General features: G+C 35.5%; 1 protein-coding gene across 1 annotated transcript; it reads right to left on the reverse strand.

The window, feature by feature from the left end:
* Window positions 1-14,994: 14,994 nt before the first annotated feature.
* LOC119634112 (10 kDa heat shock protein, mitochondrial-like) lies at window positions 14,995-15,303 on the reverse strand. Its single transcript, XM_038028057.1, has one exon. It carries the CDS (start codon window positions 15,301-15,303, stop codon window positions 14,995-14,997), a length of 309 nt encoding a protein of 102 aa, XP_037883985.1.
* Between the last annotated feature and the right edge of the window lie 892 nt (window positions 15,304-16,195).

Here is a 16,195-nt window from a genome sequence, read left to right on the forward strand (position 1 = left end):
AAGTTTTTGATGATAATACCTTTTGCCCTTCTTTTTAGTTCAGTAAAGTTTTGAATTCAATCACTTAAACTATCATTATGATAATAAAAGCAAAATGAAGATTTTGAACTGTTATTGAACTGTTAGGGGCCGGCACAACAATTTGTCTGCTTTCATAACGTGAAAGAATGTTTGTTTATTCATCAAAAGGTAAAATAAATGGAGAAAATTTGCTTTACATTAACATAGGAGACAAGAGTAAAAGAGATGAAAAACCCTTAAGAAAAGCATACGGGATATATGTCTGATCGGACATTTCTTTGTGGACTTGTGTGTATATATGGAAAAACTGCTCCATGTCATAGTTACTTTAATATTATGATAGTTTTCATTCCGATAATATTTCTAATCAGTAATAGCAGCAAAATTTGTATTGTGGTGTTTGGTTACAAGCGTACTTGTATAAAATAAATATAATATGAGTTAGAGCGCGACGTCCACTTTCGTTAAACTATCTCGTACCTAAGAATATACATATATATAAATGATTGTGCACGCAATGCATTTAAACTTTAGGCAATCACTTCTGCCAATCCTACCAACAGTGTTAAGTGTTTCAATTAGATTTATGCTCTCGTATTTTAAAGGCATACACACGTTTATAACCCCACTGGCCAACGAGTACATAATTCTTATTTTCCTTGGCATCCAATTCCTTCCAATACTGGCGCGTAAGTCGTTCAAACTGCTATTATTCTCCGCAAAAGCGTTGCTTTTATTCTCACACATAAATGCATACACACACACACACACATATATATATATATATATATATATATATAATATATAACCACGCACACATTATCGCACTCCTATACACCATAATACAAAATGAATTATGTCCTTGATGTCGGTATATATTTAACAAATGTACTCTTTGCGCAAAATTTATTTAGCTTTTCGTTATAAGTTCTTGTTTAATTTTCAGCAATGACCATTTATCTTGACTATTACGAGGTCAAATTATTTTTGCTTCTTTCTTTCGTTCATTTATTCGTTCGTTTGTGTATAATGCCCGTTCGGGTGAAATATGAGATTTACAAACGTTTTGAAATATTACCTTTAATGCAATATGTGTTTTACTCTTAATGTTCTCGCTGTTGTTGCTGTTCTCGGTTTTGCATTGTACTTCCATAAAAATAAAATTTATGGACTTTAATGCCAAAATAGGGGAAGCAAGGGATACTAAAGTTACGAAAAAAAAAAAAAAATATATATATATATATATACATAGATAGGTATACATATATAACTATATTTATATGCGATTTCGTGATTTATGAGAGCGGTTTTAAACCGTTTTGGTGTTTGAATACTCTGAAGAGCTAGTATTCTACCATAGAATGATTGCCACACAAATATAAAATGACTTAAAGACTTTGCGAGATTTGCGAGAATCTCAATCAATAAGCAAACAAATAAATTATAATAATAATAACAAGCGGCTTAAAAATTTGCATGCACATCTTTATGCGTGGAATGTAAAGAATTTACATTCAATTCTGATTTAACAGAAAAAAAAAAAGGGGAAAGCTGCTGTCGCGCTCGCTTGCGCCCTTTTTCTATTTCCTCGCTTTACTGTGCGCCATAGGCATTTGCTTAGGCAGGAACAAGGCGAATCTGCAGGCGATTATAAATGGCAAAGCTTGTATAGATTACAGGGGTGCAATCGAAGGATTTTAAAGAAAAAGCCGGTATTTGTAATTCTTTTTTTTCTTCTCGTAGTCGCACCTGGAATCCTTTCTTTTTATGATCTCATCTAGGAAACCAGGAGCACATATCCCAGAAGAATAAAGGAAACACTTTGAATTTTGAAATTTGGATGGAAACAAACTAAAGTTTTATTGATGATCACCCCTCCTCCTAGTCGCAGAAGCAAAAGCTCTAAATATTCGGCTGAGTAGTCCTCGAACAAATATCTTATTAATAACGAAGTTTACTAGATATTATTAAGAGCACAATTAAAACGCAATAGTCTTAAACGATGAGCTGGAGACATCGTAACATATCCTGAAGAGGGCTTCTAAGTATTTTACATTCTTCCTCCTATCAACTAACCCCCTTTCCATTACAAAGGAATTTTTCCACTTATCCTCGGCTTGCTATTCGCTCAGCAGTGCATACGCATATATGAAATTTGCTTTGTAAGAACGCTGGAGTCAATCCGCTTAATACAGTCTTTCATATAATGACTTCTCAAACAACGGTGTTATACGGCAAGTGGTCGAAAAAGTAGTCCGATCTTCAATAGCGTTCATCATTGGACCAAAAGACATCGGTGCACGACATTTCAGCAGAATATTTTAAAAATTCCGAAATTCGGATTGACGACGAGAACATAAGACAGATAGACTTAGATTGATTCAGAAAGTGATTCTGAATCTATTTGTATAATAAAAGATCAGTGTAATTCATATCCTTCTGGATTGTACACCCATATGCCTCGATTGGTATAAGATACCATAAATTAATCTAAATTTTTATATAAAGATATATGCGATCTACTAACTAACACGCACATCACGAAAAAGAAATTGAGCGCTATATGTAGACTTTAAGTGGTATGTACAGAATGTTTGCATCTTCCATTAAAATTTATATTATCGTTCGTTAGTTCTTGGCAAACAACCGTGGAAAGGTAGGCAGTTGTATAGAATGTGGAAATTCTTAGAAATGGAATAAAGCTCATATTAAGTTATCTGGCTCCGTAAATAAGAGAAATTGAAGATTAAGAGTGGAAACCCAATCCCCCCCGCTCTCAAAAACACCTTTACCTGAGCAAAAATTAATATTTTTTCTCATTTTATATTTTTGGCTTTGGGTGATCTCATGGAAATATTTCCGAAAAGATCAGGGCAGTGTACAAATTCTGTCCAAAAAAGATGCCGATCGATGTATTAACACGCACCCAATTTGTAGGAAGGGGTTCATATAAAATACCCAAATGGGAGTGCGCCAGCCGCCTTTCTTCTTTTCTAACTGCTGCGTCACAAAAAGTAATCAACGTACAAATCATCACAATTCCGAACGAAACTTTGAAAAAAAAGAAAAAAAAAATGATGATTTTCAAGTCTTTTGAAATTTTTGGTTACAGAGATCGCAAATGTTTCCCTAAGCTAAATCCAACTTCCCGTTTACTTCTCGCTTCCCGCTCTGCGTTTTTGATTTTTATTATAAAACTCATAAATAACTCTTTCAACTGTCAATGGTTGCTTTTCATTATGCTTCTTTATTTAACGCCTTAACTTCCGCTACAGCGCATATAACGAAATACAATAGGAAACGATTTTTGAAAAACAAAATGAAAAGCGTTTCTTCTTTTTCTTTTTTTGTTTTTTTTTTTTTTTTTGTCTCTGAAATTTTCTTCTTTTCTCCCATTATGCGATTTCGTGCAGCAGACAGTGCGACGTTAATCACGTTGAGTTATGTGACGTTCTTACGTATGTGTGTGTTAGATGTAAAATATTCGCATGAGAGAGTAAAGGAACAGGAATGCACACAAGTCTTGTCTTAGCAATAACATCACCACCTACAATCTAGTGATATATCGCATAACCATTTGTTTTGTTATTGTTGTTTATTTGCTGCTATTGTTATTATTACTAGTGCTGATACTGAAGTTGTTGCTTGTGTTGGCTGCTAACTCATTGACTGGTGAATGTCATGAAAAATATGTGCTGATGTCACTACCATTCGTATCTTTGTATTTATGTTTGCATTTCTTGCTTCTTTGCTTTGCGAATGTGTGTTGCTTGTACCACGCGCACTACTGATATTGCTGTTGTTACCATCGTCACACACAGTTCTTAGTTTTCCTAACCAATCTTTTCTATTTATATTGCTTGCCGATGTTGTTGCTGTTGTTGCTGTTGCTGTTGCTGTTGCTTTTGCTGTTGTAGCTGTAACTGCACTTGATGTTGCTTTTATCACACATATGCGAACACGTTTCATTTGGGTGTATTGTCTTGTATTTACTTATATATTGTTAAGAAAGCATGAGTTTTGTTGCTGACATATGAATGAATTGTTTTAGAATTTTTCTGTATTATCTGGGAAAGTGGGTGTTGTTTGGTGTTGTTATTGTGGCCACATATGTGCCATTTATGTAGGAAAGTTGTTTTTTACATTAGTTTATGCCAAAGACACTTAATTTTCGGAGAACGGAAAAGGGTAACGAATCCATGTCATTTGACAAAGAAAAAGTTCAAATAACTCTTAAATAATTGCAAGTTTTAAGATTTTTCCGCATTTTTAACATATACTCAACAAAGTAAATACAGGCAGGAACAGAAACAAAAGCCTTGCAAGAAGAAAGGAAAAGAAAGAAAGTCAGTCACGAAAACGAAAAACAAAACTATTGTAAATCTCAAGGTGTTTATGTCAGATCATGTGCCTCAAGTGTTTGAAAAGAGATTTTCGTAATCAATTGACTATTGCGGAAAGCAAGCAGAGAAGGTAAAGAATTGATTTTTTTTCGAGCCATAAATTTAAAAAAGCTTGTCACGTTCGAGATTCGTATATGTATTTAAAAGCAAAATTTCATAGAACTGCAGACTGAGTATGCATCAGCGATCTTCTGCAGGCGCTCTGGTCTTATAGCAAGAGTTAATTCTAACTTTCCTTTTCCTGCCCCTGTCATAAGATCCAAAAGATCATATATATATATATATATACATAGTTCAATGTTCTTCCCCACTTGTTTTTTTAGTAGTTTATTTCTTCCCTACGCTGTACCTACTATCGAAGTAACAAGTCTACTGAAGACTATAATATAACAGGGCCCATGGAAAATGGAACCCTCTTTCCTCTATAAGGCATTCGTTTTTCTGTTTGACAGTAATTGATAATGGGTTTCCATGTTGATCGGTTGTCAAGTAGTCAAACGTCTTGGTCACTTAGCTTACCCCAAGTCTTTCCCACTCGGCTAGTATCCGGTACAGATCTTTTAGCAGCTTCCCTGTTCGATTTGCAATGAATCTAATTTTACTGAGCCTGGGTATTATGCATATAGCGGTTGGATCCAAAAGGAAAAGAAAGTGCAATATTTCTGTACTCTCTACCATCCGTGATGGCTCTCCCATCGGTCCTTATATCATCTAAAAGTGAACAGTCACTGGGCCTATGGTATTCAGCTTGTTCTGCACGAAGAGAAAATCAGTTCAAGATCAAGTACATAAGAATAACTTAACCTTAATTGTGCGATCAAAACGCACTTGATATTTTAGTACCTTGAAGGCTTTTCAGCAAATTGCGAGAATATTGGCAAAAAATTTCACAAAATTTATGGCAAAAATGCATCTTTGAAACAAACATTCATTCCCCGTAATTAATTAATCAACTCGTAAATCAAATTCTTTGAAATGTTAAGAGGTTTTCTTTTGGTTACGCAATATAATCCCGTTTAGTAGGAAATGCAAGATGTAGCCATACATATAATTTCTCCCTACAGGGCGAAGTGAAGTCGATAAATTTCCATGCCAACAAGAAGGAGAGAGATTTGATGGAATGCAAGGTATCGTGTATAGTATCACTTTCGAGCTTCTGCAAACTTGTTACCTTTTTTACAACTTCTTATTATTTTTGCCTTGAGATAAAAAAAAAAAAAAATATGTACTTTTCAGCATAGCAAATAAAAAGTATTAATATCTGGTTGTGACAAGAGAAACACAATACGATGTTAAAGTCGTAACTTTTCATCTAAACTCAACTCAACTCAACTCAACTCAACTCAACTCTCATTGCAGCTTAACTAACATGTGATGAAAATAACAAAGTTAATCCTTGGCAGACAGCTTCATTCAAACGTTCATTTTACAAATTCCAATACAGAAAATGTAAATCAACAAAACCAAGCGAAACAAACGAAACCAAACTAAACGATCCAAAATTTCAGAGCTCAATAGTAACAACAGTAACAACAAAATCCGCCTCACACACATACTTCATATCTCTCAGTTGAGGAGTTGTATACTGAGGAAAAACGATTTACGTCATGACAGCAAACATATGCAAATTCATGCGTCCATCCATCTAGCAATAGTAAAAACAACAACAACAACAACAACAGCAGGCAGGCAGCAGCAACAACAAGAGAAGAGGTAGCTGCTCTGTGTGTGTGTGTGTGTGTGTGTGAAACGTAGACCAACCACTAAACAAAAAGGAAATCATGAATTTTGTGCGGTCAAAAGTTCTGCAAATATGATTGCTCATGTATATGTAATTGTGTATACGATAAGAGGAAGGCCTGAAATGTATATAACACATAAAAAAAAAACACATACACAAGTAAACGCATGTCCTGTTGGTAGAGAAGGCCAGATAAATGTACATTTATGCAATACTTGATAGCTCTGCTGCATGTGTATAAATATGCGTGTATATGTGCATGACAAACTGACTGACGATGGCCGGGCTGATAGACAGTTAGACTGACAGGAAAATGGTTAAGAGTCCTAGGAAACGACATGAATATAAAGACAGACAGAGTGTCAAGCGCACTAACAGACAACCTGACACTGGCAACATGAACTCAAACAATTTTTAAAAGAACATTGTTATTGTTGTTGTCGTTGTTGCCTTCGCCTGCTTTCTGGTTATGAGATAGAGTATAAATGTAAATGAAGCTCATGCATAACTACTTAATATTTAAGCCAATTTTCGTAGAGCTTCAAGACTAAGTCCACTGAACTGTTGTATTATGAAATCAATGCTGGTTGACTGTGCATCGAATACCCACCAAGGCTGAGCCGGGTGGGCCACCTGAATAACTTGGCTGAATGTAGTAATTTGTTTGTTCATAAGTTTTAATTTGTATTTACTCCTCGGGGCTTTTACCCTCCTCTCCATTCCACCCTTAATGTACATTTTCCGCACAGTGTCGTAAATCATCTTTTGGGCGCTTTTCAGTTTTGTTGTGCGGTTAATTTGGTATTCTACCCCATGAAATGTTGTTGAAAATTTCAACAAAAATCAGAAAATTTGATTGACTTGCCTTACAGTCATATTCATAAACGTTTATATTTGCTGACGTGTTGTTGTCCATCTTCACAGCGTACGCATGATGTAATTTTATTGGTAACAATATGGAAATGTATTTAGTAAAGCCACTCGCATAGTGCATGCTTGGGATGATGAAAGATGACTTTGTGCGTTCGTGCTTTCGCATTTGTGTGAGAGCACTTTCCGCACAAAAATGTTGTGATTATTTCAATTAATCTGTCTGAATTAGTTTGATTCTGTTTAGAGATTCTGCCTTATGGGTGTTTTGTGATTAGATTTTGTAAACATTCGCAAGAATGGTAGATAGTTGGAGCAGTCCAAATGCATACTCTGCTCCTTAGATCATTTAAAAGCCATAATGCATTCTTATCGTTATTTGTAGAGATAATTTCAATTTGAAATACTATTATATAACCTTAAGATTACGCAACTGCAACAACGGAATAATTGGAAAACAAGAAAAAGAGATCTACACTGAGGCAAAGGGGAAGACATCTTTTCTCTTTTGTGCCACTGCGCACAATGCGCATATTCTTCATCAGCGCAAATATGCGGAAAAGATTGGCACTCAACTGATGCTTCGTTTTGCACACATGTCGAACTTCGGATCTGATATAACTTGGGCAAGATAATCGCCCAAACATATGGAAATTTTGATCATTTCAAACCTTTAGCAGGAGGGGAACTTACAGCGAGTGGAAGTAAGCCTTATATGTTTTTAAATTTAATCTTTATTTTAAATGAATCACTTATGCGGACTACATACTGCTGTGACCAAAAAAAATAAAGTGCCTGTGTGTGTGTGTGTGTGTGCGTCTGTGCGTAAAATCTTTAACGCTTATTACCATTTATTGTCCGTTTCTGACGCCGTTAATTGGATCGAAATTGTAATAATCAACTCATCCTGACATAAATTGAAGAGCTACGCCTCTGTAGCAGCTCAGAAATAAAAGTTTTTCGTTTGAATGGATGGATAAGTGATTAAGAGGCAAAAAAAAAAAAAAAAAAAAAAAAATTATTTGAGAAAAATACTGGAAACTGGCAACACTGTAGCTATTCTTTTCAGCAAGACTTCATTTATGGTATGTAGTCTGTTCAGAGCGCTTCCGAAAAAGTGCAAAACTTTTCTGGGCGAAAACGTTTCTTCGAGGCAATGATTTCTTCTCATATTTTCTATTCATTAAAGAATATTTCTCCGCCCCTCCCTCCCTACATTCTTTAAAGTTTCATGGTAGAACTTCACGGTACATACATCTTGAAGCATTTCTTCTAAATTGATCGATTTCCTCTTTGTTGGAAGAATTGTTTTATCTTCCGACTTTGCAAAAATTCTAGGAATGGATGCCTTCTTGAAAAATACAGAGACTTTCTAAACATAGTGGACTATCCTCACTATTTCGACTTCACATCCCCCGGAACACGCTACATGTCAGTCATTCCTCTTCACCAGCAAACAGTTCTGAATCGCAAAGGAACTGCTGTTCGACAAAGTTTGATACAAACCGAACACTGACTCTGTTTCTAGCTTAAGATGTGTACATACATACATTTTGTTTCTTATTTACTTGCAATGCTATGTACATTAAGTTTTTGCAGAAGATTTTCCAATATACCCATCTCTTATTAGCAAGATTAGCTGTCCGTCTTTCTGTCTTTCCGTTTAGATTAGTTTTGTTAAATTTGGACGAGATCAGTCCAAGATTTATGCCCTCTGCTTTATAAAGGCTACGTATAATTGTTGGCATTTTATTATGCAAACGAATGAAAAATAATTCTATTTTATGCGGAATAGCGTAGGGCATATAATTGTTGACCTTGCCCGACTATAAAGGTTTCATTTGTTTAGTTTTACAATTCTGTTCCTTCCATTTAATCTTCGCTTTGAACGTCATAGTTAACCCTATTATTTTTAATTTTTGGCTTAATTCAGCTGAGTCTCTATTGCAGCCGAATATTTCATATATAGATAGATAAATATATAAATATTCTTCATAGATTCTTACTAACTGAGTCAGATCTATCGCGAAAAGCGTAGCACCTAACGAATGTTTTGGGAAAATTATAAGAAGGAAATGTATTTCATACTCCGATTATAAGACGATTTAAACAATGACTGTATACTCTTTCGACTTTACAGCTTTTTATATATATAAATAAAAGATTAAGTAGCTTTCTCTCTCAAAAGCCGAGCTGAAAATAAACATTAAGATTTCAAATTACAATTTAAAAGTTTTTGCTACAACAATGCCCCTCATGCACACAGGTTCGTATTCATACTTCCACTTTGAAATCTACTTATAGCTGGAAAAGCCATTTTGTACAATTCACAATTTAACAAACTAATAAATATTAGTTACCTTCCGGCAAAAGGATATTGCCGGATACAAACGAATACAAGCAATAACACACTGGTCCCCTCGCAGAGCAAATCGAGGAGCAAACTAACAAACGAACATAAACACTTGATATGAGTTGAAAGGGACGGGGAATAGACGAAGATAAAACAAATACCCACACATACCCACACACACACACACACACACACACATACACATACACACACAAACACAATCAGGCATACATTAAATGCATATATATGAAAGGATGTGCGATTCCTTGCTGCTTTACTTCACTGTACAAGTTAAGTTGATGACGTTGTTAGTTGGTTTCTGGTAATGCTGTTGGGATAGTTTTTTTTTTATTATTTTTTTGTTGTTGTTGTTGTTGTTGCCTATTTCTATTTTCATTCATAGAGCAAAGAGCTCGTTATTCTTTTCGTTTCTCTGCTTAATAGTACCTACGAAACGAAAAAATTTATTTGCTTCCAAAGAACATCAGCAATGAAAATATAGAGATTTCTTTAGCAGGCCAAATAAATCAAAGGTTCCAGCAACTTTGTTTACCCCATAATGTTATTGGTGCAACTTAGTATTGCTGCAGGCTCTAAAAGCATATTACATTTTCTGTGTTTGGATATTATTGTGCATGAGTGGGCGTCTCGTCCCTTTGTACAAAAGCAGCCATAATAAAATCATAGAAAATAGAAGTGAATTCGTTAAAGGTTAATATGTATATATATATATATATGTATATATATATGTATATTATATTCTTGTATATCCCAGCGTTCTTCTTCGCTACCCTTTTTATTTTTCCTCTTTTCTACTCATTGTGTTTTTTTCTCCATCTCTCTCTCTCTCTTTCTGTGACTCTCTCTTTGACGCATTTAAGCAGATCAAGGGTTGATAATATTATAACTAAACGATATATGTAAGTGAGGTAGTTCTAGTCTAGAATATCTTTTGCCATCCTTTTCTTTGCCCCTTTGGTATACTCTTGCTACGATAACCTGTACATAAAAAGCCCATAAGGATAACGAAACGTAGCATTGTTTTCATTTGCACTGCATTCCTTTACAGTTATACAACAAACACTGTTTTTGATACAACTACTGGCATCTGTCGTACGGTCTCTGACATAAATTGCTTTAACTGACAACACCAACAACATGCCAACATAAGAAGCGTGAAAAATATTGCATACACTTACCCATAACATCTCCTATGCTTTTTAAATTGAAGCATTTTTGTTTGCTTGGTTGTTTAAATTGAATGCATATACAGAGAGGTATGTATAGCATGCTATTGTGTCGACATTGGTGACTGCCAGTCTAAAGAAAAAATTAATATTAAAATGGAAGAGCGTGCCAGGGCAAAGGACATTTCCAATTTATTTACGCTCACAGGCACTTTGTCTCTTTTTGGCAGGTTTTACACTCAACAGAAAAATAAATACTACTTAATGTAGATATAAAAATTTGCCAAAGTGCTTACATAATAGAAATTAATCAGATTGATTATCGATTGGCAAAAGTTCTCATCAATGCAAAATTAGCAAAAAAAAAAAAAAAATTAAATAACAAAAATGTCGAAAAAATGACAAACTTTTTCGCCCCATCGAAGTGAGCACGCATCACTTCTCTTTGGTTCCGGTGACTTCTTGAAAAATTTTTTGTTAGTTATGTAATACATCGATACTCTGTCATTTCAACACGTGAATTTTCCGTCTCACTAAGACCACACCCATGGCCTTTCTTTTCTTCAAACTGTTGTTAATTAATATTTTACGTTACGTTACGTGCACCAAAGTTTTACTGCGATAGTCTGTGCGCGCGTAAGTGTATTTTCTTGTTAAGTGCGTGCTCTTCGTGTGTAAGAGGATTGAACCGACTATCGGAGGCAAACAACTGCTCTTACGTCAATATCAAAACAATCTTTGCAACCAATACACTCTGCTGATTCTATCTAAGTTTCTCGTTATTCTGTACCTGATGCAGCAACCTTCACCTGGGGTCTGGATTAACTTTATATAAAAAAAATTTTTAAGCAGCAAATAAATTAATTCCTTAAATTAAACTTCGCTTTCCTAAAGCAAGTTCATGTTTTCCGCCGGGTAAGTAAGAATCACGTGGTGTTGGCAGCTTTGACTGTACTTGGTCTTAGTGATTGGGCTCACATCTACTAAGCTGCTAGTCCGACGCATCCACCACTAGCCATCAACTTGTTACACGCACAAGAAACGTCATATTGGACATGCCTTAGTCATATTCAAAAAAAAAAAAAAAATGAAGCCACTAAATGCCCAGATATTCCTAAGGTAGGTCTCCCATGTCAAATCCATTCTCCAGTCAAACCGATAGTTCTTCGGAATAAGGCGATATGTTCTCCCATCATTCAATAGCCGAGAACCTTATTCGGAAAACGCGAATAGGCGTTGTTTTGACTAACATTTTTCTTAGGCTCTCTTTTATTCATTTCACTTTCTTCACCACCCACCCCATTTTATAAAATATTCATTCGTTTACCTTCACAGAGCAACACATAAGAAAAGAATTGAAACTATTTTTGTTGTCAGTTTACGACAGGATTGTATGTACGCGTAAATGCCCTGGCAAATGCAATATTTTGACAGTGAGATGTACTAACTGCAGTGACTACATTTTCGACACACAGAACGACTACTGTCGTTAGTAGGACCATCTGGCTGGCAGTTAAAAAAAAAAACAAAGAAGCAAAATAAAGAGCAAGGACCTTTTGCCTTCCCTGCAGCGTTTCTAAAGTGAGAAAAAGGCTGAAAGTGAAAATCGACTTTTTTCAAAAATCATATTTAAAGACATTTCGAATACGACGAAGGGGGTGTAATGGAAAGCATTTGACAAAAGAATAATAATAATATGAAATTATTCAAAGAACTATAAAACGAAAACTAAGCGAAAATAAATATATTATGCCACGAATGTCTTATGGTCTCACAGGCAGACAAATATTTGCCAAAATATTATTAAATTTAAATTTGTGCGGTTTAGCACCGTTAGAGAAACTTTTGGCTTTTGGACCACAGCCGCTATTTGTATTCACATACAAATTATTTTGTTATTTGGGGTTAAATCATCATCAATTATATGCCAGGGAATTTCATGTTTGAATGATTCTGAAACGGATGCAAACAATAAAACATATTTTCCGGTTTCTTGTCATTGTGTGTAGAAATTTGTTCTCGCTTTTCTGCTTTCTCATCTTGTCCATGTTGTCACATGCGTTCTCTGACAACTACCGGTTACCCTATTTTTTTATTTTTATTTTTTTCTATCATACACCACAACAACAACATACACGCACAAAATATCAGTGAAGCATTTCTTTAGCAGCAGCGATGTTGTTTTTATTGTTATTTCTGTTTCAGGATATATAGTCATGTTGACAATAGCTTAAGCTTTGCTTGTGACACTTAGTAAATGGTACCGCCCGCTGAGCATTTTCACTCACTGGCTTGGCATCAACAACATCTACAACAGTTTACATGGCACTTGGCAGCAGATGAAGACGACATAGAAGAAAGAAGCCATTGTTTGTTTGTTGGTTACGCAATACGTATAAAACGTTTATTTTATATCTAAATGCATAGCTATCAAGATATTTGTTGTGTGTAATTTTACATCACTATTCCACTTAATATCCACATTAACTACGATACCGGCTCCACAGGGCGGATCTTCCCCCATAAAATATCGAAAGCTGGTTGACATTTCCCTACACAAATTTTCGCTTTATGCGAACGATTATTTTCCTTGCATTTTCGTTTTTTTTTTTTTTTTTTTTTTTTTGCAAACACGCTCAGCTGCTGCTATTGAGGTTGTGGTTGACAGTAGGCAGCAGAAGTGAAGTGATGGTATATCGGTGCTTGACGGCACATTAAGTTCGGACATGGCCTGCTACGTTTTGGAATGTCTATAAGTATAGCTAACAAATGACGAATATATACGCTCGACTCTTCATCACCGATGCCTTCGTCTCACTTGCTTTATAGCAAACTTTTGCTTTTTATTTATTTATTTTTTTTTTTTTGGTATACATGTATATATATATGAATATTTTATTTGAAATATCTTGGGGATAAGAGCTATGCTAACGTTGGTGCCAGACTTGATAGTTCGTTTGCAGATAGGTTTTTGTGACAACTAACATTGCACTCAATAAGTTTATAGGATGACATATCGCTCGTCGCAACTATCGATGAATTCGGGCACTGTACCAACCATCATGTGTCATACTTTCATGAGATTCCGATAATTATTCAACCAAACAAGCTAAACAATTAAACAAAAAATAGACGATAAAGCAATCAACCGCAACTATGAATTTGTCAGTATTTATCTCTCTGTAAGCCATCTTACGTACTTATTAAGTGAAGTGTTATATATCCGCGTGAACTTTCTATTTTTCCGTAAAAATAATGTCTCACAATTAGCGCTAGCTAACCTCTACCTTATCGTTTCATAGAATTTTAAGCATTGACACAGAGTTAGAAGTGATATCGCATTCAATGTTCCGAGTGGGTTTGTTTGTACGATTGGCAAAGTCAATCTTTCGAAGGGTGGCCTTACTCAATATGAGCGATAACTTAGCGGATGCCACCTTTTCAGCTTAGTGAGATTCGGAAAAAAGCGAGAGGAAAGAGAAACACGTAGGGAAGAGAAGCAACGTCGCGGTTGCGTGCCAAATCGGTATTACGCCTTTATCGATTGAATATTCCCTGCTCTACCGCACTGAGATTTCACTACGCGAATACTGACTACGGGAGAAGAACGGTCTTTAAACTAAGAAAAGAAGTATAATTTTTAAAATCTTTGTCTACTTATAGTAAATACGTAACAATGAACAGTACACCGAAAACCTCAAAACGTTGCGGTCAATTGATGTACCCAGATATAACTGAATACTCCCCAGTTGCTAACCTTATCGCACGCACACAGCGCGATCGTCAAGTCCAGCTCATCCTCACTACTTGCTACCATAGTTTTGAGAAGACGGTTCACCGAGAGAGAGTGAGAGATGCTTTAGGTTTCCTCTTCTCTATATAATATTATCTACCCATGGGATTATTCGCATGCTCCATGACATTCTAACTGGACTCAGATATTTCCATTTGTAGTTAGTATTATGAGAATATACTAACACTACCATTGGCTCTGCAATCTGCAGCCATCATCACTCTCTATCCGCTTTCAGAAATGTTTCGCAACAGTTGCTCGATTAGCGTTAAGATTATGACGGATGACTATCAATCACTCTTCAGGTTCCTGTAGGCCCGAAGAATACATTAAATTAATAATTAACTCGGGAAGGAAGAATAACAAAACAAACCAACATCCACTCGGTTGATTTCTTGTTACCCATCGCGAATGTTTTAGGAAATCAACTGAGTTTATGTCCATTAAAATTGTAAACAGCATAAGAAAATTCAACAGAATTACATCATATTTTTTGAAAAATTCGTAGAGATTGCAAGGGGCAAAAAAACAACAGACGATTACATTAAAGATAATCTAAAACGATAAGTATGATAAGAGATGAATGAATGGTGGCAAAGTTGTCCTTGAACGGCATAAGAAGATTTCTATTCATATTTTGCTAATATGTCGGATTCACGGAAGAGAATATATTCTTTGCCATCTTCCATTTTGACTCGTGTACCGCCATATCCGGGCAATAAAACTCGATCACCTTGCTTAATTAAAGGAGTGATATGTTCATTTTTATTGTTTCGAGCTCCCGGTCCCACGGCAATGACAGTGCCCTGCATCATTTTGCTACGCGCACCTTCCGGCAACACGATACCGCCTTCAGTTGCAGCCATTGATTCGGCACGTTGTACCAAAACACGATCCAACATAGGCATAACTTTTTTAATTGCATTAGCAGCCATCTTTGAATCTAATTTTTTTTTGAAAACAGTTCGACTTATGCGAATTCGAAGCGTGTAATGATTGTCCGGGAAATTTGAAATTTGAGCTAAACGTGACAAATTTCTCTGTATCTCAGGTTACGTGCGACTAATTTATATGAATTGTTACAAAAATATGGATGACATTAATGACAAAAATGGAAAAATTTTTACGAATGTATTTTTTGATATTTGCTTTGAAAATAGGAAGAGATAGCTGGTTAGTATATTCTATTGATGAAAAGTAACTTTCTCGAATTGTGTTGAGTAGTTTTGTTTATTCCCACGCTCCACGAAGGAGTCAAAGAAGCAGTAACCCATGCGGCGCATGGGTACTTTCCCGATTTATTGGATTATGGGACATTTGAAGCACTTTGAAGTTATCTCCTCAAGCAAAGAAAATGGAAATATTGTTGTACGCATTAATAGATAGATTATACCGCGAAGTTGTTTGCTCTTCTTTTTCTTCTGAAATGGGAAATCGTGCCAAGAGCCTATCGTTATGCATTGTATTGCCTCATCCTTTGTTCATAAGTATGTCAAACGAATGAATAGATGCCCGTTAATTGAAAGATAAAATTTATGCCGATCTTTTATCAGATTTGTCGTAAAAAAAAGAAAAGAAAAAAGTTAATATTTTCATCCCTTTTCGATTCTTTACTTCCAAGAATGTAAAAACTTCTGCTACTACCTTACGAGCGTTTTGTGCTTAGATTACGTTACAAGCTTTGATTTTCTGCTAGCATAGTAACCTTCACTGGATATTTCGGCCACTTTCGTATAGGCAATCATTCTGGCATATTTGATTTCGTGATGTCTACGTCCTTCGCCCTAATTCTATTATTCACCTATATCGCCTTAATCGAGGTAATCT

Source organism: Glossina fuscipes, unplaced genomic scaffold (genome assembly GCF_014805625.2).
Source record: "Glossina fuscipes isolate IAEA_lab_2018 unplaced genomic scaffold, Yale_Gfus_2 2, whole genome shotgun sequence".
NCBI classification, from domain to species: domain Eukaryota; kingdom Metazoa; phylum Arthropoda; class Insecta; order Diptera; family Glossinidae; genus Glossina; species Glossina fuscipes.